The sequence below is a fragment of the Hydra vulgaris genome, chromosome 05 (assembly GCF_038396675.1).
Source record: "Hydra vulgaris chromosome 05, alternate assembly HydraT2T_AEP".
In the NCBI taxonomy this organism is placed as follows: Eukaryota; Metazoa; Cnidaria; class Hydrozoa; order Anthoathecata; family Hydridae; genus Hydra; species Hydra vulgaris.
In genome coordinates this window covers 37,642,501-37,669,221 of record NC_088924.1, presented here as the reverse complement: position 1 = coordinate 37,669,221, position 26,721 = coordinate 37,642,501, and the positions used below count along the sequence as shown (strand labels likewise).

Genomic DNA, 26,721 nt, shown 5'->3' with positions numbered 1-26,721 from the left:
TGTTGGTTGTCTGGTAGTTATTGCATCTATTTTGATAAGACCAACTAATAAACATGTTCCCACTCAGTCTTAAAGTATTAAGTTCTAAGTTTGCTTCACGATTTTTTATTTACAACTATTTTACTGTGAACAGAACTTTTGTAATTGTAATTTTTTTTTTGTATTAATAATTTAGAATTATTATTGCAATGGCCCTCTTATCATATCTTTAATGGACACAGCAACTTTTTGCAAAATTATTATAAAGCTATATATAACCATTTATAAAGCTCATAAATAAATATATTTTATTGATATTTATAAATACTCAATGTCTATCAAATAAATATTTTTCATCTTTTAATTTTCATGTATAAAGTTAATAAGAGAACAACACTAAACATTTGTTATTCTAAATAAATAAGCATAGATACTTAACCAGATACTCAAACAACCCAAAAGTTTTTTTGCCGCAACTGAGTTTTCATTATCCATTAAAGGACCAAAAGTATGGAATAAAATCCTATCTAATAAACTTAAAACTTTTGAAACTCTTGATGAATTTAAAGTAAAATTAAAGCAAATGCTCCTAGTTAGTGATGGAGTGCTTGACTTTTTCGGGTGACACAGATAAGTTTTTTCAATTTAGTTTAAAGTTTATCTTTGTCAACCCTTTTAAGGATTTGGTTGAAGCATGGTTAAATACATATAAATATATATATATATATATATATATATATATATATATATATATATATATATATATATATATATATATATATATATATATATATATATATATATTGTTTGATTGGAAAGGTTCAATTTCTTCTCAATTCTGTGTTTTATTAATAATTTTAGTATTTAATCTTAATTAATAAAAAAATAAAAAAATAAAAAAAAGTTGTTTAAAACCTTTTTTTTTATTTTTTTATTTTTTTTTTTATTGCAAGTTTTACTTTATGCAAATTTATATTAATCTTCATATACTTATTTATTTAATATTAATTTCTAAGAATTTGTTATTTTACTTTTTATTGATTATTTTATTACTTTAAAAGAAATTTTTTTTTAAATTTTATTAAAAAAAAAAAATTTTTTATGACCCTGTAACTTTTTGTTTTTGTTTTATCTTTTTAAAATAAAGCCTTATTTTATATATATTGGTAACATTTATATACTCTATACGAAATTGTTTATTTTTTACGAAATCAATCTCGGGGCTTGGCGATAAGACAAATTGTGTCTTCTTCTTGCCCCGGCCATCTGTATATTGGAAATATTTGCTGTATTTATATTTTTATATGGCAAAAAATGGAGAGAGAAAAAAAAAAAAAAAGCCATTAAACTATTAGAGTAAATCTATTTATGATCCATGTCATCAATACAGCAACAAAAGCATCTAGATATAGACCAGAGAAAGGATGACATCTAGATATAGATCAGAGACAGGATGACATTTTTTAAAATTGCGAGATATGAAGAATAAAACTACTGATAAAATAGTTACAAAAGTTCTAAATATTATTTGGAAGATTTTTTGCTGCATGAAAAAAATAAAGAGGTCAATGAAATTAGCGGGTTTTTTTGTTGAATTTTCATTTGTAAGTTTTCAAAAAAGTTTCTTTCAAAACAATCTCTAAAAATCTTGAGTGTTTTAGAGAAGTGGTTACTCGGGAAAGGCTTTTTTTTAAGACTTAGAGAAGACAATTATAAAGTTCAACATTTAAAATGTGTTACATATGTCTTAAATGCATCTTAACACTAAAAGTTTTTAAATTTATCTGAATGCATTGAGTATACTCAATAGACCCAGATAAACTTAAAAAAGATCAGTTTAAAGATTAGTTTAAGACAATCTTTTTTAGATTTAAAATTGTTCGAGAAAATTTAATTTGATTTTTTTTAATAAGAATAGTTTGATTTATAAATAAGTTTTGCATTATTTATTGCATATTTGCAAGCATAATTTACATTTTTAGAAATAGGCTTTTAAGTTCAAAGACCAGAGCAACCGCCTTAGCGACGCTTTTTTCAATATATTTCAAGAATAAAACCTAAACGAAAAATAAAGCCTTTTTTCATCTACTTTTCTTCAATGCTTCTTTTTTCTTTTTTTGATACCTGCTTTTAAACATCACATTTTGTTTATAAACAAAAGAAGATATTTAAATTTCACGAAGTAAAAAAACAATATCTACTTTTTCACAACAAAGAAAATGTGTTACTGATTCTTATATCTTTCAGCAAAATAAAACCCGAATATTTTCAATTAAGAAAACTATTATTACTAAAAACGGGTTCTGAAAAAAGATAATAAATTACGACGAAAAAATAGAATGGAATTTGATTCGTAAAACCAACCAATAAAACATTATAATAAACAATTAATTGAGTAACTTGAATGTTTCATTTTCTTGTGATTCTCTTACTGTCATCTCTGAATGTATTTTTTTATGCAAAGTAATCTTTTTCTAATACCTCAGGAATATTGTTGAAAGATTTCATATTTGTGTTGCAGCTATAGATATTGAGCTTCATTTATCCAAGTTAATTTCGGAAAAGAAAATGCATTGACTCTGAAGTCTTATTTCAACAGTGTTAGCAGTATGAAATTCGTGAATTAGAAAAATATAATTTAGATTTATATGAAAACTGGAAAGTAACTCTTATTTGTTGAACAAATCATGTTGGTAGCGCTGGAGTTATGGAAGTCGTTAGACTAAAAAGAATGTTTGCTTAATCAGAACGTCTTCATTGATAAAGTTTACATTCTTCTATTAATAATCGTAATGCGAAATCTTTTGATAAAATTTATAAAATTAAACTTATATCTTACCATCACCAAAGTAGGATGTAAAGGAAATGTCCAAAAGCGTGTTAGAAACATCTTGTTAAAAGAAAAAAGGTTAACTGATGGTTAATGTATTGGGGGAGGAATAAGTAGCTAACTAATAAAAGGATAAAGAATCTTCAAAGCTATTTTGGAATGACCATAAAACACAACAATTGCAAGCTGTAAAGGATGACAAAGGCTGATGCTGCACAATGCAACCAATGAACCAATTTGGAAAACCGACTTTAATTTTGCTCACGTAATTCTGATTTTTAGTGCAAATATTAACAAAAGAACAATATTCATAAAGTTCTTTCAAATATAACTGCTCCAATATTTTTTTATAAAGACCTTAATACTGATGCATTTCTGACAAAATATTTACTAAATGTTTATTTTTAGAATGTCAAATGAGAATTTGTTCAAGAGACATATCTAGTAGAGAGTTGTTTTTATTTTTTTCAGATTTTATCATTTAAATTTCTTTATTTTTTTTTCAATAAGGTTTTTCTTGGCTTTAAAATTTTCATTACGTTTGTGCTCGAGGATAACCTTTATTGAATAAGGTTACTAAATGAAATAATGTATGACGTCTTATCTAGAAAGTTCTGAGTAAGCGCTTTTCAAAATTTTATAAAAAACCAGGCAAGCAGAGTTAGTTTAACGTGATGTATTTTGATTAAAGTTAAGTTTAAAAGAAAACCTGGTGTTAATTTTAAAGTAACAGTTTAAAAGAAAACCTGGCGTGTTTGAAAGTCAAATCTCTTTTCTTGGCTAGCTTAGAAGATAGTATAACTAGAAAAAATTTCAATTTAAAAATTTTAAGTGGTTCTGAAAATTTTTCATTTATTTTTCGTGGAAAAAATATATTATATCTGGGTAAAGTTTTATCAATGACATGAGCAATTAATGGTATTATTGTCAAACTTCTATCAACGTAATCTTATGTTTTTTTTTTAAATCGTATACATTGTATTGCATTGGTTTAACTTTTTTAAAAAAAAAAACTTTACTTTTAATAAAATTATTTTAAAACTTATTTTAAACAAGCAAAAAAAATAGCAAAATTTTTATTCCACTTTGTAAAGCTTAAGTTAAATCAATGTAGAGGTTGCAATTTACTTAAGTTTGCAAGAGTCCAATCTGTAAACTGAAATAACCAAACTAATAGAAAATAATTAAGCGCTATTTTTAAAGATGACGATTGTTTCCTACAATAATTGTTTTTTGTTTTAGTTTTCAAAAATTTTTGAACGTGATATTTAGAATCCTTGATCTCTGAATATTTAAAAGAAAAGTAAAAAAATATGCTGATACTAGCCATTAACGCGCACGTCCCGGTGTAATAAGTAAAGTATAAATATATTAATATAAATCCTTTTTAAAGTTTTATATCTATTCTAACAAGCCGTAAATGATACCATTTCCTGATATGTAGTTTTTTATTAGACAGGATTTGTTAGTTCTTCCCAATATGTCTAAAGGACCAATCTTTAAATATTTGCTTTGTGCTATATTTTTAATCGAAATTTTTTTTTTGAATTCCGGGAAATAGCACTGACAAAATAAAGTGTGCAATACCTACATATCTGTGCATGAGAATTTATCTGCTTCGGATCCCATTTTAAAGGTAAATTTTTCATAAAAATCTAATGATGACTAGGTGTTTCTTGACCAATAACTCATTTTCTTTTTAATTTTTAAATATATTTTTAATGTCAACTTTTGCTAGTCACCAATGACAGTCCTAATCATATGAAAAGTAGTGATTTTTTTTAGGTCTGCTTTGCGATCATGCCTAATTCAGTCCCATGATGAATGCAGGAAAACAGTTTGTTTTCTCTGCATGAGAAAGTGTGTCAGAAAGGTGACAGGCCACTTGATATAAGTTGTGCTAGAAACCCTTCCAACTCCTATAGACTTCAGTGACTCAAGAGTGCCCAGAGGCATTTCCGACACATGTAGGCTTGCATTAGGGAAAAAAGAAAGGGGAGAGTCTGTTACCATTTCTCCTGTCTTTGACTTCTCCTCTATCAGAATGAGACCAGTTACAAGAGAGCAAGAATGTGACTGCCTTATCCGTAAGATAGGGCGGATAAAGTTCCTTGAAAAGCATCCTCTGGACAACCCACCGTCTTCAAATTCAGCACAGCCTCAAGCAACACAGCGGTGGTGCTCAGACTGCCTTTCAATCATTGGAAGAGAGGTGCCAGACAACTGCAGCAATGCTTCAATGAAAATATAACAGCACTTGCACTTGAAAACTCTAAGGTTGGAGAGCAAATTGCAGCATCTGTAGTTGCTGCCAAGAAAGCCTCTCCACATGGGACTGTGAAACTGGCTCAAGCCTCTGGTGGGCGCCCTTTGCGAGTGAAGAAAGGTAAAACTTATTGTTCTTAATAGATACTGCTACATCATTTTCGTGGTTTAAATACTTAAGAGATTTTTGTAAATTAATAATGAGAATTCCTCTGTGATCCTAGGTCCATCCAGTGCCAAAAATCTCTTCTCTGAAGCTGATGTTTTGAGCGCTTGAGACTTAGTGCAACTTCAAGCCAACACCGTAAAATTAATCTGTTAAGAAGCTAGTGTCCACACTTAACCACTTCTCCCAGGCTCAAGTCTTGGAGCCAAACATTCACGCAAAGTTTGCTAAGCTTGGCAAAAGCTTAGCAGAATACTTTACCCAATCTACAATTGAGATCACCACTGACAAAACAGATAAAAAGAATTCAAATTGTTGTTCACTGCATCAAACTTCAAGACCTTCTTGATCAGCTGCTGCTCCAAAGGAAAATTTACTCAGAACACGTCATGAGGCTTGGCATTTATGGTGGAGGAGGCTTTCTCAAGATCAGCCTCGGAGTTTAAGAAGCTGAACAACCTAAAGACTTACAATCTCTCCCTAAAAAAAAGACTCTGGCTTCAAAAGTGGCAAAAAACTCAAGCGCCAAGCGCCAGCTTCTGGTTGCTATTGCTGAAGATGTTCCTGAAGACTACACCAACATTCAGAAGATCCTTGATTTAATCCATCAGGATGGAGTTTAATTTCTCCTCTGCTGCGACTTAAAACTGGCCAACATTGTATGTGGCATTCAGTCCCATTCCTGCTCACATCCCTGCACTTGGTGTGATATTGAAGCAAAAAAACTCTCTCAAAAAAGGAACCTTCGGACGTTTGGGTCACTGCGACAGTTTTTGATGCCTTTCAGGTAAAAATTACATTCCTTCTTTACGTGGAAAATTTATAACAGTCTTAATTTTTGACTATTTTAGTTACCAATTCAAACAACAATAACTGTTTCTTGATACCAGATCTAACCTTTATTCTTTCATTTATGTCAATTTAATAGAATAATTGGAAAAATAAAATTGTTCTTATGTTTCAGACACATGGGTAAAATCCAAAACAAGCACAACTGTTCAAGAATGTCATTTACTAGTTACTCTTCGACAAACCAGACAGCTCTTCGGTCCTCACCTTCATAGCACCCATGGAGCTTCACCTCCTCCTTGGTGTGGTCAATCACCTCTTCAAGGCCTTGAAAGAGGCTTGGCCAAAGACTGATGATTGGCCAAGATCACTTCACATTAAGAGCCAGACTTTCCATGGTGGCTAGTTTGCTGGCAATGAATGTCGTAAGGTTCTGAGGAATGTAGATGTGCTGAGGCAACTGGCTGAGCAGGTACTTTTTAAGTTTTACAACTTACCTTATGCTAATCTCTTCAGAAGTACATGGTATAGTGTTTTGTTTCTCTTTTTCTTTACTAAATTTGAGCATTTCTTTATACAGGATTGTGCTTTCAATATTTTTGGCATCATCAACACTCTTCAAAAGTTTGATGCTGTAGTGTCCTCCTGCTTTGGCAGCACCCTTGATCCTCACTTCGCTTCAAAGATTCAGGCCTTCAGAGCATCATACCTTTCTCTCCAAGGGGTCAGTGTCACCCCAAAAGTTCACGGAGTGTTATTCCATGTGGAAGACTTTATTCTGTTGAAAAAAGAATCACTTGGCAAATACAGTGAGCACGCCACTGAGGCACTGCATCACAGCTTCAAATATCATTGGGAAAGATACAAAAGGCCCAACAACCATCCAGAGTATGCAAAGTGGCTCAAAACGTGCACTGTTGACTTCAACAGCAAGAGTGTCTAAAGTCATTAAGAGTTTATAATCAGTTTGGCTTGATTTAGGAATCCTTTTTAAAGATTATTGTGTACACATTCATCTTAGTATCTATATCTAAAGAGTGCTCGAGTAGAATTTAGATATGCTGTAAAAATGCAAAAAGAGTCAGAGTTGTCATTTCATGATTTTAAGGAATAAATAAAAAAATTCAAACTGATTTTTTTTTCTCGGATGGTCACAAAAGATTTCATTTTCTTCATTTTTGAGAACAATAATGTGTGAGGATCATTCCCTCCAAAGGATTTTTTCGGAGCCTTCCATGACAGCTTATCATGATTCCCGGAACGTGTGAACGGGTATTAATAAGAATGTGTCACAATATGCTAAATAGAACAAAAACTCTAAACGTCAATTTACATTTTGGAATAAACCAAAAACAACACTTAACTATAAAAGTGTATACCTACACCACAAACTCACAAAAATACTATTGAAAATATACTATAGACATATTGAAGTATCGTACGTTTAATTTGACTCTTATTTAATTATTTAGTAGAAAACATTTTAAAACATGTTATTTAACGTTGAACTTTAGGATTATTACTTTTAAACAAATAACTTAGGGCTAATATATTTGTTGAACACTAAAAGATCAATTTTGCTTAACACTTAAAGATTAATAGTTCAAAATTAACTTAATACTAGTGTTTACTTTTTTTTGTGCGTTTATTTAGCCATAAAATTGAAAAAATTACAAGTTATTTTATAATTTTAAAAAACTAAGTTTGGTGACACTCATATTGTTAAAACCTAGTAATTTGAGTGACACCCTTACAAAATAAATAAATAAAACACAAAATCAAAGAAACAAAAATAAATTAACAATGTAAATAGTAAACTAAAAAAAAATCAATAAAAAGAAGAGCAATAATATTTATAAAAAAAGACACAAAAAACACAAAACACATAACACACAAAAAAGAAAAGTGTGAATGAGGTGATATGAGAGATAATGAACGGATGAGATAACACAACGTTTAACGAACAGAAAGATGATAGAAAATAAAAAGAGAAAACTAAACGACATATAAAAATTATGATGTGACAAAAAATCACTTGAATAATAGATATAAATATAAAAAAATAAATAAAATTTGTAACAACACCACAAAAAAAAAATACTCGGCAATATAAACAATATACAAAAGTACACACTAATATAAACGATACACAAAAATACACGACATTATAAGCAATGCAATTAACATAAATTAATAAAACTTAAAAATCGTCCGTTTCATTTTATTTCAATAATTTTTTTCAATTTTTTCACTCTTTTTTTTTAACTTTTAGTTCTGTCTTTTTAATGTTTTTCTTCTATTTTTAATTTTTAATATCTTCATTGTTTTCACTTCTTTAGTTTTTTTAAAATTATCTTCTACACATTTGTATTTTTTTCAAAGTATAAAAATAATACTTTATGACTCTAGAAGTACTTTAAGAGTAAGAACAATCTAAGACTAATACTTTTAGTTTCATACTAATATTTTAAAATTCAAGGTTTGGTTATACTAAAAATAACTAAACAAGTTATCAAATATGTGACAGCTGCATATTTTATAAAATAAATTACTATATTATTAAAATCGGGGGGTTAAAGTTGCTATAAAACAATGGGAGATAAATCTTTCAAATCTTTTTGCAGCCTAAGACTAAGCTGTAACAATAAAATTACAAAATATACCTAATTTTTCTTCATAACATATTAAACTAAGCAGTTATTCAAAATTATTGAAAAAAACATTTTTTTGAGACGGCTGATACTTGAGCGCAAAAGGCTATATTTGGCGGAGTGAAAACAAACTGGCTGATTTTGGCAAGTTCAGAAATTAGCGGCAGCTATTGGCGGCGGCTCAAAGATCTATCAATGATCATTTTAATTTTATAAAATTAAAAACTGCAAAGAAAAAATGAAAAGTTTTTTGAAGTTTTTTAACAAATAAAAAAAACAAAAACGAAAATGACAAAAATAAAAAAAAAATCGGTTTCGAAACAAAACAATTTTTAATTTTATCATGTTTGCAGTTTTTAATTTTATTATGTTAGGACAACTCTTTTTTTTATCTAATGCTATTATAAATAAACTATAAACGAAATTGTAGAATTCAGGAAAGTGAGAGATTAGTTAGAATTAAAGAAATTCTAAATGTTGAGAAAACACTTATAAAAAATATACTTTGTCCGATAAAAAAACAAAATATACTTAGTCCAATAAAAAAATTAATAAAAAACCTTCCTCTAAAACTGCCAGAACTAATTATAAAACTAAAAAGCAAAAAACAATAAAGTTTTTTGAATTTTTTTTTCTGTAACTAATCTGAACTTTTCTACAAGTTTATTTAATATCTTTATATGGGTTCTGGCTTTTGCAATTCTTTAAGTCAGCTTTGTTTCTTAAAATGTTTAATAAAACTTTCTCGTTTACCCAATAATAGTGGAGTAAATATGGTAGCTTGTTTTTCGAAAAGTAAATGCTGGATTTTAAAATCTTTTATAGTATCGACAAGATACAGGTTAATATGTTTTATTTACCCCGTTTATGAAATATATGAGCATTGAAAAAATCTTTTTCTCATACAAGTGATACATAAGAAGTTGCAACATTCGGGTTTGCAGAAATAAGACATTTCATGGTGCAGTAATGCTTGCATCATAAATATGCAATTTCTTGTTAAATATATTTTTTCGGAACCTCGCATCTTAAATCTTTGCAGCCAATCAAGGCAAGATTATTTTTGAAGATTTGAATTTGCCATGTTGTTAATATAGAACGTAAATAAAACAAACACATATTAAATAAATGAGTTAGAGTAAATATATTAAACACTTATTGAAACCACTTTTTATATTATTTCCATGAGAATTGGTAGATTTGTAAATTTTTTTGATGTACACAAGTTCTGATTTTATTTTTTTCTGAAGAGCGTCTTGAGACTATAGCGGAGTCTATAGCCTTCATTGTAAATTGTGTTCATCCACTCAACCTTACAGAGCTTTCTAGCGGTATGCAGTTCTATGCCTGCTAATTCGGGTCTTTTTCGCAAAAATAAATTTCCCTGCATAATGTGGGTTATGACAAGTCGGGCTTCTCCATCAATTAACATTTGCCATTTTTTGCGCAGCTCTCAACCGTTGTATAATAATTCCTAATGAATCCATTCTCTATCGCAACTATGCGGGGAAGTGGATGATGGGTTTTACTCATTACCTCACAAATTGTGATCGGAGCTCTCAGATTCCGCTCTCAGACATCCGGAAACATAGTTTGTTAGGGCACGAACCACCTCGTTCAGCGTTTTCACTTTTTGATTAGGTTTGAACTTACACTTCCTTAGCCTGATTAGTTAAAGCTTCCTTTTCTCGATTGTAAGAGCAATCTTACCACCTGGGTTAATTGCTATATTCAAATAATTTCTAACACTTTTGCAAATCATAAAAGGGATTTCAACACCCTGGTTGTTCATTTTACACTTTCTATGCGTCCTAGTAAGAACTTGCATGAACTATTTCTTTTATTTTACAGACGGAGCTTGTAACGACTGATATTTTGCTGAATATACAGTTAAATCCTTCTTTTTATAGAACGAATTACACACATTCATCTCAACCGAGTCCTCCACCAACAATACGTATTTATCAGCAAAAGCCATGGAAGAAATGACACGGCCTTCGATTTCAAGATCGCACCCAGTTTCTCTGTTAGTTCATCTATTAATAGATTAAAAAACAAAGGAATCAGCGGGTTCCTCTGCTTTACCCCAAAGTTTATACATAAATGTAGAGCCTTCGTTTTCAAAACTGTAATGCTTGTGACAGCTCCCGGATATAAACTGTTTACCACTATAGTCACAGTTCGCGTTATGGTCTTCTACAACAATGTTTTTTCTATCAAAAAAATATAACTTTGTGTTCAAGCTTACGTTATCTGTAAGACTGGAAAATGCATTGGATGGTTTTTACAATCTCAAAGCAACTATCTCAAGAAGGGTGATAGACCTATGAACTTGCAACCATACAAGAACATCAATTAGAAGTGATTTTAAGCAAACCTTCACTAAGTGATTTTTATTTTTATTTAACAAAACATTTACCTCACAACGCAAGGTCATGCACTTTATGATTTGTTTAAACGCATACAATGAAGGAGTTTTTTATGAAATGCTTCACTAATAAGATTCAAACATATCAAAACAAACTATAAATATTTGAAAATTTGTGTGGCCTTTTACACAACAAATTAATGTTATTAAAGCATAGAACTTATCAAAGAAATTACTTATAGTATTAATAGAGTCAATAACTTCTTTTAGTTTTTCCTTTAAATTTCTTAAACAATTATTAGTGGTGTTCATAAAATTTGCATAGTTTAAACCAAAAACACACTCTTTAAAAGTGTTGCGCCAGTTATCATTTAATATTTCAGAACTAAAGCTGGTGCTGAAGATATAAGTATTTTGTAAAAGTTGTTATATAGGTCCTTTTATATGTACATATCAAATATGTTTTTATATAATATGAATATAGATTTTTTTTTTTTAATAAATGAAATATGAATATATATATTTTTTAGAATTAACTCCAAATATTGTTAATGTGGCATCTACATATTTTGAAATCAAAATCCCTCAATTTTCAGTAACAACCACTTCTATAGAGTTAGTTTTTTTAGTATTTTGATTCTTTTATTTTCTTATATTAAAATATTTTTATGTATGTTATATTATAAGGTTTGTATTGTTAATAAAGTATACTAATACAAGGGCATTTCTGCTGTCTACAATTTTTCCTTTTTTTTTTTTTTTGTATTATAGTAACATATATTAAGTTAATACATTTCAAAGCACCAAACAGATGAGAAAAAAAATAACTAAAAAAGACAGAACAATGTTTAATAAATTGTTTAAAAGAATACCACATATTTGTTTTCAAAATATTATTTGCAGGAAAGAAGTTATTTAACTTAAACCAAGATGGTTATTAAGATTTCGTTGATTAAAGAAGTTGCTAATAATAAAATATATATTTGGCATATATGTAGATGGTTCTTAGCCACCTCCAGAAGTTTAGTAATAAAATAAAATGAATGATGTGGATTTTTTTCTTCAGGAAAACAAGATTATAAAGTATTTATTAAACAGTTTTCTATTTAAATAACGAAATTATTCTAAATGTCTAATACTTATTTTTGCAATACATACTAAAACCATAACACAAGCAGGATTAGTAAATTATTTGTTAATATCAAGTTTACATTGGGGATCTTTACAGACTTGTCAAAGGCTTTTTCAAAAAATTTCATAATCGACACATTCGATTATGAAATTTAACTTAAAAAATGCAAAAGTAAATTATTCAATACCAACCCTTAAAATGGTTAAAATAAGCTACCTTAATAACAGGCAACAGCGTGTTGTTATATATGAAAATAACATCTCAAGTTTAGATGTTATTTTCATCTATAACAACACGCTTTTTGTTGTTATAGATGAAAATAACATCTTAAAAAACTAGATATGGTGTATCCCAATGTTCCGTATTTGTTTCTTGTTTCTATTGACAATCTTCCCAAAGTCCTAAACAGCCTAAAATCTATTATGTTTGCAGGTGATATAAAACTATTCTACTTCTCAATAACAATGGAAAGCCTCTTTATTTAAACAAGTTTTAGACTGTGTGTATGTAATTCCAACTTAACTTTCTTTCTTTTTCAAAAAAGTTTGAATTTTGAAGCAATTCGATAAACTAATACTTACACATGTAATATGCATAAAATCTAAATCTCTATTATCATGTGTAACACTATGCATACTATAAAAGTTTGTCAGAGCTTTACATGTTTATAAAATTGTATCGTTGTGATATCTTATTATATTTTATTTATAATATATAATAGTTGTATAAAATAATGTTTATTGGAATTTTATATGTGTTTTATAATGCTTTTGTCATTTCACCATATTATACTTATTGTATTATATATCAAAGTTATTATTATACAATTATACAATCATTCTGCTATTTTGGAATGTTTACTAGTTATATTGCAGTTTTAAATTATAAATATATTTAAAAAATATCAAAACCAAAACATCACTAAATCGTGAATAGTACTTTGCACACTAAAAAAACTGAGGTCAATAAGACCAATATCTTAGAAAAGGTTTTCAATGTGACCTGGACAATACTCAATGAAAAACTAATAGAGATAGCACCTCTGTTGTGTCTCTATTGGTTCATAATTGAGTATTGTTGTTAATTTTATTTAGGTTTTCCGAAAATTCCTTTTAGTCTTATCACAGAGCACCGGGGTTGAGCATTTACTTAGGAAGTTTACGCCTCCTTTCTAATCGATGTCGCAAAACTTAACCAGAGGTGGAGTTTGACCCACGGGTTATTTGTTTTTGAAGCAAGTGCGCCATGACTGCATCACGGCTTGTCAAGGTCACATGTTACTACTTAGGCGGACCTAATTAGTAACATTTACTAAGTACTAACATTGTTTTTAAATATACTTTCTCTATATTTAACATTTTTTAGTAGTATATTATAATAATTTATTCTATCAATATTTTACAGTTATTTTTTTCTGCGATTTATTTCAATAGCAAACAAAAATATCTTCCACTAACTTGTTCTATAATATTATTTTCGAGAAGTATGTTCTAATAATTTTCTCATTAATACTAAATTATTAACCTGGGTTTTAAAGAATATTTTCATAAATGGATGAAATAAAATCAGTTATGCTTAAAATAATTATGTTAAAATCAAAGTTTTTTAAATTTTTTTATTTTGTAAAAAAAATACCATCACCACTTAAAAAATGCAAACGCTTTTTTTCAATTTATATGTGAATGTTTGCATTTTCAAAGAGGTAATTGTATTCTTATATAAAAGTAGCCAATGTAACCATTTTTTTTTTATCTTTGTTTGGAAAATCTGAATTTAAGAATATCAAGTCTATGATATTCTTAAATTCAGATTTTCCAAACAGTAACACATTTTGAAAGTTTAACAGTAACACATTTTGAAAGTTTAAGTTTTACAAGTTTAAAAATATTTGAAAGTTTAAATTTTACAAGTTTAAGAATGAAATGATGTGGCACCAGACACCACTATGCTGATAACTGTTATATACATGTGCCTCTCATCCTTATCCAAAAACCTGTCTGTTCTGAGTTGTTTTATTTTGCATGATGTGTATTTAAACTTATTTATTAAACATTTACTTTCTAAAATTAAAATATCATACAGAATGTAAAATTGTATTTAATTATTTTTAATGTTATGTATTATGTCATTATCCCTCTAATCTGTTTTTAGCCTAATGTATATGTCACAAATTAATAAATACATGTAAATATTATGTCACAAATTAATAAATACATGTAAATATTATGTCACAAATTAATAAATACATGTAAATATTATGTCACAAATTAATAAATACATGTAAATATTATGTCACAAATTAATAAATACATGTAAATATTATGTCACAAATTAATAAATACATGTAAATATTATGTCACAAATTAATAAATACATGTAAATATTATGTCACAAATTAATAAATACATGTAAATATTATGTCACAAATTAATAAAAACATGTAAATATTATGTCACAAATTAATAAATACATGTAAATATTATGTCACAAATTAATAAATACATGTAAATATTATGTCACAAATTAATAAATACATGTAAATATTATGTCACAAATTAATAAATACATGTAAATATTATGTCACAAATTAATAAATACATGTAGATATTATGTCACAAATTAATAAATACATGTAAATATTATGTCACAAATTAATAAATACATGTAAATATTATGTCACAAATTAATAAATACATGTAAATATTATGTCACAAATTAATAAATACATGTAAATATTATGTCACAAATTAATAAATACATGTAAATATTATGTCACAAATTAATAAATACATGTAAATATTATGTCACAAATTAATAAATACATGTAAATATTATGTCACAAATTAATAAATACATGTAAATATTATGTCACAAATTAATAAATACATGTAAATATTATGTCACAAATTAATAAATACATGTAAATATTATGTCACAAATTAATAAATACATGTAAATATTATGTCACAAATTAATAAATACATGTAAATATTATGTCACAAATTAATAAATACATGTAAATATTATGTCACAAATTAATAAATACATGTAAATATTATAGAATTACATCATTGAAAAGTTTTTCAATGATGTTGCTCTTTTAGATGCTGTTTAATTAATTATAATTTATTATAATTAATTATAATTAATTAAATATAGATAAATTATTATAAATAATAATTTTGTTCAACGTTTTAAAATCGAAGTTATAGTTGAACAATTTTTCTTTTAAACTTTAGTTTTTATTATGTCATTTTGGGAAATTGCACAATTGCATGTTTTTTTGATCGGCAACCAGATTCCTACTCTTTGGAAGAGATAGAAAACCATACAAATGGGTTATACATAGTTGGAAAAGTTGACTACGCTAACAATGAGATTATTTTTAAAGTTGGAGGTACGAGTATTTCTGAAGCGCTTTGGTAAACTTTTTAAAAATTTCTACATATATATATATATATATATATATATATATATATATATATATATATATATATATATATATATATATATATATTAAGGTTATGACTTTTTTGTGATTCCATGTTCCTGAGTCGTAAATCGATAAATAATTGTATACTAATGAAAATAACAGTAATGTAATGAAATAACAGTAAAGTAATGAAAATAACAACTCCATTTTCTTGATGAATATAATTACATGCAAATGAAATATTTGATGTTACCATACATACCACAAATTTTTTCTGAGCTCTTCGAAGTTCTTTACATGTTACTGGAAAAACAATCTTGATGAGTAATTAGTTTGCAATCAAAGTGCAGTGACTACCTTACTAAATATAAAGTTTTCTTAATTTCTTCATTGTTACCAAACCCTTTAATAATTTATCTGAATATACAAGACTGGAAAGAAGTCTGAATGTCAATCCCATCTTAAGATAACTGTCAAAAAATGGTTGCTGCTTTGCTGGGTGATAACTTTGAAGATATTACTAGTTTAGTAACAGGTTTGGTTTTGATGTATTTCTGTGGACTGTTCTTCTGAACCTTCAAGCTTTTGATATTCTGCGTCAGATCAAATTTGGAAGTTAATTTTGATGCTATTGCCGTTACTGTTTTTAAAAAGGATATTTCTTTTTTTTTTTGCCTGGGAGAGCATTCTGGGAGAGCATATCAAAATTTCCCCTATATTATAGACAAAGAACCGTCATTTTTTTTTTAAGTTCCTTTTTTCATTTGGCGCCCCTTGGATATATGCCGCATGGGACAAACTGTCCTTTTGGTCCCCTTTCTCTCGGAAGGGGGCCAAAGGGACAGTTTCTTAAAGTCTTATCATAGAGAAGGGGGCCAAAGGGAAAATTCCTTATAGTTTTATCACAGAGCACCGGGAATGAGCATTTACTTAGGAAGTTCACGCCTCCTTCCTAATCGATGTAGCAAACCTGGGCCAAGAATTCTATATAGTCTTATCACAGAGCACCTTCCTCTCGGTGGCCCTGGATACAATCACTTGCGCTTAGAGCTGGAAAAATCCCACTTTTTATTAATTCTGTTGGTTTTTTGGATTTTTTTTCGGTTTTTTAAGGGATTTTTGGGTTCATTGGGTTTTATTTTTAAATGCTAGATATCCTTATCAAAATGAAAAAATCAAATATTAATGACTGCATGACAATCATAATTCGGAAATTTCCAGAAAAATCAATGAATATCAAAAAGAAATTGTTTAACATATTAAAATTTTAGCAAAAAATCACAATGTCACAATAATAGTTTTCAAAACTTAAGTTGTAAAAACAAAAAACCCAAGAAACCCAAAAATTCTATTGCATTTTGTTTTTTAAAAAAGCCCAAAAAACCTACTTTGTCCAGCCCTGGTTGTACTCACTGTAAAAGCATTCACAGCTTTTGTGTGGTTTCAAAATAGTAACTTTTTGAAAAATAATCTTTTCGACATTACAAAATGATTTTAGCTTTCAGAAAGTCATAATGCTAATTTCAGCTAATGCTACTTTATACAATTTAAAAAAATCCGTTTTGTTGGTGACTTTTTTAAAAAATTATTTAGAATAAAACCTATTTTCTTTACTTATGAGCAAAAAATCATTGATTTACTACATAGGAAACAAATTATTTTCGAAAAAGTTCAAAAGTCATAACCCTATTATACACATGTATAAATATATATATATATATAAATATATATATATATAAACATATATATATATTTATACATATATATATATATATACATATATATGTATATATATATATATATATATATATATATATAAACATATATATATATTTATACATATATATATATATATATGCATATATATATATATGTATATCTATATATACATATATATATATATATATATATATATATGTATATATATATTTATATATATATATATATATATATATATATATATATATATATATATATATATATATATATATATATATATATATATATATATATATATATATATATATGTACATATATAAAATTTTAAATTCAGTATTTTTTATTATATAGAACATATTTAATGGATTTAACGGATGGAGAATATCTGTTTAAAAAAAATGTTTTTAGAAAGACCATAATTTCTCTCTCTCTCTCTTTCTTTTTATATATATATGTATAAATATATATATATATATATATATATATATATATATATATATATATATATATATTTATACATATATATATATATATATATATATATATATATATATATATATATATATATATATATATATATATATATATATATATATATATGTGTGTGTGTGTGTGCATGTATGTATGTATATATATATGTCTATGTATATATATATATATATATATATATATATATATATATATATATATATATATATATATATATATATATATATATATATATATATATATATATATATATATATATATATATATATATATATTTAAATAATTCCTTTTTATGGATTGCCTTCTATATTTGTTAAAAATATATTTATTTTTACAATATTTCGAGGGAATATAGATACCTTCGTTATCAAGTATATTAAAAACCGTTATAAAAAAATTATATTATACAAAACCGTCTAAATTTACAAAACATTTTACAAAACATTCTTTTTAAGAGCTTTTTTTTGAGAGTTTTTTAAGATAGTTTTTTGTGACGTAAGAATTTGAACATGGGTTTTAAAAATGATGTCGTCACATAATCGCTATCATCCTGGTTAAGACCATTTTCGCGAAACCACTTTCGTTGTGTTGTATTTCCAAGGCTTCCCTCACTTTCCTATTAAAACTATTTATTTCTATTTTTAAGGTATTGCAACCATTTTAGTGGAAATTTCCTTTGCAAATTTTGAAATGTTCAGCTACAGCTGAATTTTTCCTTTTACCTTGTTATGGACTTGTTTGATGCTAGCATATCCGAGGCGATATCTTCATTCCAGCTTCACATACATCACATTTGCCACAAGAGCACTCTAATTTGTAAACACCAGGATAGGAATTAATTGGTAGTGTAGGTTTATTTTTAGAACTAAGTAGACTTTTTGGAGACTCAAACACTGGTGCGTATCCTGCCTTTTTAAAAACTCTTTGTAACTTAGGACTGATTCCAGGAATCCAGGGTAAAGAAACAATTCTTTTTATACATTGGAGAATTGGCTAAATAAGCGTTGTCTCTCTAATCTTCTTCTTTTTGTTGTTGATGTTGTTATTGTTGATAGAAAAAAAGACAAGAAACTTTTCCTAATATAAATTGATGCTTCTCTAGTAAAAAAAGAGAAACAAAAGTGTGCTTGTTCGTCTTGTTACATTGAGGCAGGCAATGAAGAAAAGTTGAGAAGTAGTTGAAAAATGAAATACAATCCAAAAAAGCTCTACCAGTTAAGAAGAAAGTTTATAACTAGAGTCTTTAAATGGAAAAATGGAAGCAGTTATATGCTAAAAAAAAGCAAAGTTTTATTACAAAATTCTTTTTAAAAATGTGCAGTTATTATAAATTAAATATAACCACCTTTTAAATTTATTTTAAGTACTAATGAAGGCAAATATTAATGATATAAATTTGATGTCTTATAAAAAAGATTGTTTTTTCTCCATTTATCTATTCAACATGGCCCTCCAAAAGACTTTTACAATAAACAAATTTGATTCCCTCTACTTTGTAGAAATTAAAGCTAAATTCCAGTTTGATTTAAAAGGCGCGATTTGATGGTACAGAACTTATGCTTAATTTGCTGAAAGTATGAATTATAGCGTTTTGAAAGTTTGAATTGTGGTGTTTCATGCACAAAGCAAGTAAAAAATAGAACAATTGATCTAGTAATATGGAAATGTCTTTTTAGAAATATACTGTTAAAACAAACGAATCTATTTTTTGCAAATATAATATTCATTTCGGTTGCATAATTCTGCAGCAGTGAATATTAAATGGTTATGAACCTGCAGCGAAGAATAACTTTTTATTTCAAAATTGTCAAAATTGTGAGCAGCCTAAGTCAAAATTGTGAGCAGCGAAATTAATTCCAATTATACTTGAGAGGACCCTTTCTGGAACAACTAGCTAAAGCAATATGTGGGCGCAGGGATTTGGAGCTGCTCCGGAGCTGGTGCCATCTTGAGGTAGTGTTTTTTACAAGGAGCTGAGCCGGAGCTGAGGCTGAAATTTTTTTTGGTGGAGTTGGCTCCGGAGCCGGCTCTAAGCTAACTCCTCTCTTTGATAGAAGATCAAAGTATAAGATTTAGAAGAGGATTCCTAAGTACTATGAAGTTATTTTTTTCAATTAAACGGTTATTAATAATGCATTTAAAGTTTTATGATTTTTAAGAAAAGCACTTTATACTTTGATATTAATACTATAGGTATAGATTGAGGGTTAAGTGTTTGATGCTCACCTTTAGGCACTTAAAAGTTTAATATTTTATAAATTATCCTTGAGCTGATGTGTATAAAGTTGCTTTTGTATACATTCAAAAAAAGAAGAGCGTTTTTTTTTTAATTAATTTTGATAAAATTGCTTTTTGTAAAATGTTATGTAGTTTATGTTGCTGAGTATGATAATTTAAAAATTACTTTAAAACATGGATGAGGAACACGAGGAGCATTAATGCACAGAATATATGCTCTTTGGGCAAATAAATATAACCTTAGTTCCTTTTCTTAAAAAAGGAGTAAACATACGAAAATCAAGGTGATGTTCTCGTTGTTCACACTTTGCAGCTAATTAATTGGGATGTTTTAAAAGAAACATACTCTACCCAACTTTTGACAAAGGTTCGGTATGCTCTGAAAAAACTAAGAAATTTGTAATGTATTTCTAGTCGCAGTTTATGTTAATGCTAATTGTACAATATTGTTAAAAGAGAATCAGATCTATGAGAAAAATCTAAAAGCAACGTCAGAAAATAACATATAAAAGAGATGCTAAAAACAACAGTCAAGAAATAAGAAATACAGCTGAACCATCTACAGCACTTTATTCAGTTTTAGGTAAATCAAATTCAGATGAAGAATTAGACAAGTTTAATAAACAGCCAAATAAAAAAGAAAAGTTGAGAAGTGCGACCAAAATTAGTTTTATTATATAAAAACAATTTTAGTACAAACTTTATGGACGACTGTCATCGTAAGAAAAAGAAATTTTAAAAGTTAAATCAGCTTTTGAGGAAATTGATGAATACCCAAAAAGGAAGATGTGCTGGGTAGTCACTGCTGTGGCTTTTTCACAAGCAAGTGTAGAGAGTCTATTTTCTACTTTTGAGTTTAAACCAAGCAATCATGATAGAACCACTAAAACACGACATTTTATAAAATATTTTATTATTTTGATTTGTTTCTTCTGGAGCATATTTTTTACTTCTGCTCCAAAGGCCATGTGGGCAGCATATAATGATTCGCATGAGTCTTTATATTAACATGACACAAGTAACCATATCTTCAACTGAGCAGATACACAGGTAGGTGTGATTAAATATCATGAGAAAGCAATGTAAAGTTGAGTAAAGCAAAATTTAATTTAATGATGGGACTATTATATTCTAAAATTGTAATTGGTTATTAGATGGAATTCAAGAGAATGCAAAGGTTCAATAATCATCTCTTTTTTAATTTTAGGATACAATTGCAATACCATTAATGCTATATCCTGTATAATTAGTGTTCTGCTAGCTGTGTACAGAACACCACATACATCACAGTTAATATTCTAGGATCATGGTATTTTCATGACGACACCAGTTTCTTGTGACAATTAAAATGTTGTCATACACTAAAACTCTTACGATATAAACAGGCTTGTATCTAATTAATAATGTATATATATATATATATATATATATATATATATATATATATATATATATATATATATATATATATACATATATATATATAGTTCTATAAACTGCTGCATTTAGGAGTACGGAAGGTAAAAAATATTTTATTGGTCAAAAAATACGTCACTTTTAAATACTTTTGACTTTCGTCCAACATTTCCGTGCTGTTAGAAAGTTAAAACCATTAATTTAATTACAAATTAATTGTTTTTTATAAAATCGCAAAAACGCAAATTTAATTAACCAGAATGTTTTTAAAAACATTCTAAATGTTTTTAATTGTATAAACAATGTTTTTATTCTTATTTTTTTTAATAAAATGCTTTTATTCTTATTTTCTTTTGCTGTAAACCATGCACGGAGTGTTGCTACATCGGCTACTTATAGCCTGACTCGTAACAAAGTGCTGTTACATCAACTAACAAATATCCTGATTCGCAACGGAGTGCTACTACATTGGCTGACAAATAGCCTGACTTGCAACCGAGTGTTGCTACAACAACTGAGGGTTTATTTGGGGCAAGCAGTATTTCAAGTGATAAAAAAAAAATTCCGGTCCTGCATTTTAATTTTTACTTTTTGTCAATAAAATACGGAAAAATTTTCTGACAACCAATTAGAGGTTATGATATATATATATATATATATATATATATATATATATATATATATATATATATATATATATATATATATATATATATATATATATATATATATATATATATATATATATATATATATATATTTATATATATATATGTATATATAAGATGGCAATCGTTTTAAAAGCTCTGAGTTTTTGCAAAACTCTCAGTCATGAAGCAGTAATGCTTTGCTTTGTCAGTATGCTCATTTTATAGTAAGGACGATACAAGCGTTGAAACGTTCAGAGCTCTAGCTAGTCTGTAAGGTAGGGATAAATTATTTGCAAGATTCAGTAAGAATTGACAACTGCCAAACAACATGTAAAGTTAAATTAAACTTTGTAATGAAATCAATTATTTTACTGGATTTTTATATATGAGAGTATAAATAGTAAATTTACAATTCTGCAAAGCCAAAGGTTTGTTGCCTTTAGCTTTGCAGAAATAAAACCAACCGAAAGTCGGTACATATCAAGGGCGGACCAAGGGTTTGGCGTATTAGGCGGCCGCCTAAGGAGAAAAATTTTAATACTGTTAAGATATAATTTACGTTACATTTTAAAATTCGATTGGGTATTTTTTATTATTCACGGTTTCGGCGTTGCTTGCGATGAAGCGCGGGAGTGTTACAAACTATGATTAGGCATAAGAGCTTTTTCATGCATTAAGCGAAATAATTTTTGCCTAGTCTAATCTCGACACGAGGTGGGTATTTTAGTCACTTTAACTAACGAAAGTTAAACTATGCCTAAAGTAGAATGGAACTAAGTGGTCAAACCGCCTATTCCGATCTAGATCTAGATAAAAAGTCTTAAAATTAATTGTGCAACTTGAAAAAAATTAGATTAACGACCTAACAAATTGCTCAAGGATTTTTCAGTTATGATTGTAAAGTTCTTTAACTGCCTTATTTATTATGTCTGACATTTGTTATAATGTACGAATGGCTTTAAAGCAAAACGATGTAATTTCATTAAACAAAATTTAAGTTGTCTGAAGTAATTTCTTTATTTTTTCTGCATAAAGAAACCTGCATTTATCTTAAGCAAAACTTCTGTTCAGAAACAAACATCAAAAGCTTAAAATCGGATAAATTTGCACCCATTCAGGAAGCTATTACCCGTTTATGATGCATTATTTACTTTATGCTATTATGCAGAAAGTAAATAATGCATTATAAACGGTTTCTGAGAAATAAATTACAACATTTAATATACACTAAGGGACTAGAAGATTAAACTGAGAATTTCTAATCTTTTATTATCAGAACAAAGTGTACTTTCTTCCTGCCAGGATTCCAACTAATAAGCAAACAAAATTGAACCCGATATTACTAATTCAGCAGCATTCCTTAAAAAATGAGCAAAAGAAGTTACATTTGCAGGTGGATCTAAAATTATTTCATCCAAAAGTATGACGCACTGATTCTCTGACATAATTGTTATTTTTGGTGGAAGTTCGAAAGATACTTTCGTACTTTCTGAACCTACCATAACTGCCAGACGTGTAAAAAAGAAAACAGCAAGTAAATATGCAGCTAATTATCAAAAAGATGCAAAAAATATTGCAAATAAAAAAAATCCAATCAATTGCACATATTGATAATAGGATTTTATAGGGTATTATCAACGGTACTAAGCAAAAGTTAGAGGTTTTGCTGTTTTAATACATATTGATGGTGGCTTAAACATCTTGATATTCTATCAATGGAACTCGGTACTGGAAAATCATAACATGATACTTAAGTAAACGTTTTAGATGAATATAAACAGAGAATTTATGTAAAAGGTTTTTGTTTTGACGCAGCTCCTACCTAATATTTGAAAACATTAGGTTATTTTAAACACAAGATTCAATAATATTACAGCCTGCATGTTGAACATATGTTTATGAGCTTCACGGCAAATATTTGTGAAAGCAGGTTTATATTGGAAAAACTTTTGCTCCTAAAATCTCATGCTCAAAGAGTTTTAATCTAGTTGGAATGCAACAAAAAAATCAATAAATAAATCAAGTTTTCAAAGTTGAATAAAATTTCTGGTAAAGAAAAAAATGTTATAACTTTAATTTGTTTTTCTGTTTAGAAAAACAAAGAAAAGAAACTGTTTTATTAGCAAATACGCTTTTGCCAATTTAGTATATTCAAGAGGTGGTTTTAAAAAACTTGTGAAACTTACACTCACCTACTTAGGTCCTGATATAAGTTGTAATGTTTATGCTCCGGTGTCTTTTTCCCATTTACATTTTATGACAAATTCACACAAAAAAGTTATGCTGTTGTATTTAACAAAAGGATAACAGCATTGGGACACGATATAACAGCATAAATAGCGTTATTTTGGGTCATTATGGTGTTATTATGGTGATATTTATCAACATATGCTGTTATATTGATTTTAATAACAGCAAAGATAACAGCAAAATGCTGTTATTTAAATATAAATAGTAGCAAAATGCTGTTAAATTGTTATCCAATGGCGTTATATTTACCGTTTTATTCAAAAATTAAGCTAATTGCATAGTATGGCATTATATTTTTTTAAACATGTTTTGTTTTTATTCAAGTAAAATCTAAACTCAGAATGCGTACATTATAAAACTAATTAAAATCAATCGTTTGTATATATAACATTATTTAAAATGCACTTATTACAAGTAAAGCATAAAATATATCATATAAAATATTTTTAACATAATTAAAACACCATAAATATATCTTGTAAAAATAATTTCTTATTAATGAAAAGAATTAATTTTCACGTAACCTCTCAAACCAAGAGATAGGTTTCATATTTTTAAAGATGTGTCAATAAATGCATTATCAAATCTTTACAATATCAATTATTTTAATAAAAGCTTTATATCCTTACTTATTTTTTTTAAACTTTACAACTTAATTTTTACAAAATTAAAAAGTAAACAACTAGCCTTACTTTGGAAAATCAAAATTTTAGTTAACGTTTATATGAGCAATATAAGAACAAGTCTACTTTGAAGTTTTGTTCAAAGCATTTTTTTAGTAATATCTCTTGGAAAAGGCCGATCAGTTTCGAAAAAAGGAGATCGATAAAAGTGTTCTAACAAACAGTATATGCAAACAATAAGGCATAAAACCTCTTTAATTATCCTTAAATCTGACTTTGATCATTTTTTACCCTGATCTACTGTGAACGTCATATTGTGTTAAGTTATATAAATTTTGCGGACCATACTTTGCATGTATCTTCAAATCATCAAGCAGTTCATCAGACTTAAAGAGTCAAAGTTTGGCCCCTGTCGAGATTACATGAATCTGCATTGATGAATCTATCATACTAGGCTTTTCAATATCATTAGCATAGCTAAACCCTTGCAACCGATCATTGATTTCTAACAAAGTAAAAAAATTGTTCTAAATGGCGTAAGACAAAAATAATTCTATCTGAAGTGGAATGAGATTTTTCAACAAATCGTGGGTAGGATCAAACAAACGCTATTTTGTAACATCAAACCCCGAAATGTTTTATAGTATACTTTTTGAAACAAAGCCATAGTATTTAGACCATTTTAATTTATCAGCTTTGTTTAAATCATAATTTAGTTCAGTTACACATGTCATATGTTCAGCAGCATTGCGAAATATTGCATTCCTTATGCTTAAAAAAATCATTCATATGTTGTCATCTGAGAAGTATTTTACTTCAACTGTATTTTTTTTTGAAGCACCCATATCTTTAATAACGATTCCATTTTTCCAACTGGCCTATTGGAGCAACAAGATCAGTAAAAAGAATACTGTAAAAGCTTTTATCTTTTACCAAATAAGTAAGAGTAAAGATTTATTGAAAGATAGTAGACGTTCTACCGTCTACTATCTTTCTTTATGCAATACAATGAAGGGGTATTTAAAATCTGAAATTAAAAGACAAACGTTTCTTGCTTTTTGCGCGCCTTTCCTTAAGAATTTGTTATTCCAAGATTGTCACAATTCCAAGTTTGTGTCCTCATTCACTGCTGTAAAGTCATTAATTTCTTGAGATTGTAATAAGAAAGACAATGCTTCAATGAAAGGAATTATGCATCCTTACTTATTTAGACCAATCACTCTGTAAATTATTCTTGTACTACTTTTCCCGTAACAATTGAATTAAAAGTTTTTCACAAGAAAGCATTTCCTTTAAATTACTGAAAAATGAGTTTAAAATAATTTCAGCACATCTGTGCATTCCTTTTAAATTTAATGCTAAGCATTATGTAATGGTAATGATAAGCTGCACAAAATTTAAACTATTTCAGAATAGTTTTTAAACTTTATTTCTTTAAACTTCTTTTTTTTTCAATGATATTTTGCTGATATATTTGCTGTCACGTGTGGCATCAAATATAACAGCAAATATAACACCATTATAACGTTAAAATTGTTTTGTTTCAAACAATTTCTTCGGATCCGTGAATATAACAGCAAAAACAACGACGCAAAAGAATCTGCTTACATAAATCCTGTTAAAATGCCGTAAGTTTTTTAGTATGTTCTTTATACTATTTTTAAATTCATGTTTTAAGTAATCTGTTGCCTTACAAGTTGACCGCAAGTTTACAGAAAGTACA

The 26,721-nt window shown here is 27.7% G+C and overlaps 1 protein-coding gene across 1 annotated transcript in view; it reads left to right on the top strand.

Annotated features, from left to right (window-relative positions):
- LOC136080362 (mucin-2-like) overlaps positions 1–26,721 on the top strand; it is a 200,982-nt gene that overhangs the window by 147,598 nt on the left and 26,663 nt on the right. The window contains 2 exon segments of the mRNA XM_065796978.1: positions 11,579–11,663; positions 15,420–15,577. Of these exon segments, the coding sequence (XP_065653050.1) occupies positions 11,579–11,663; positions 15,420–15,577 (243 nt within the window).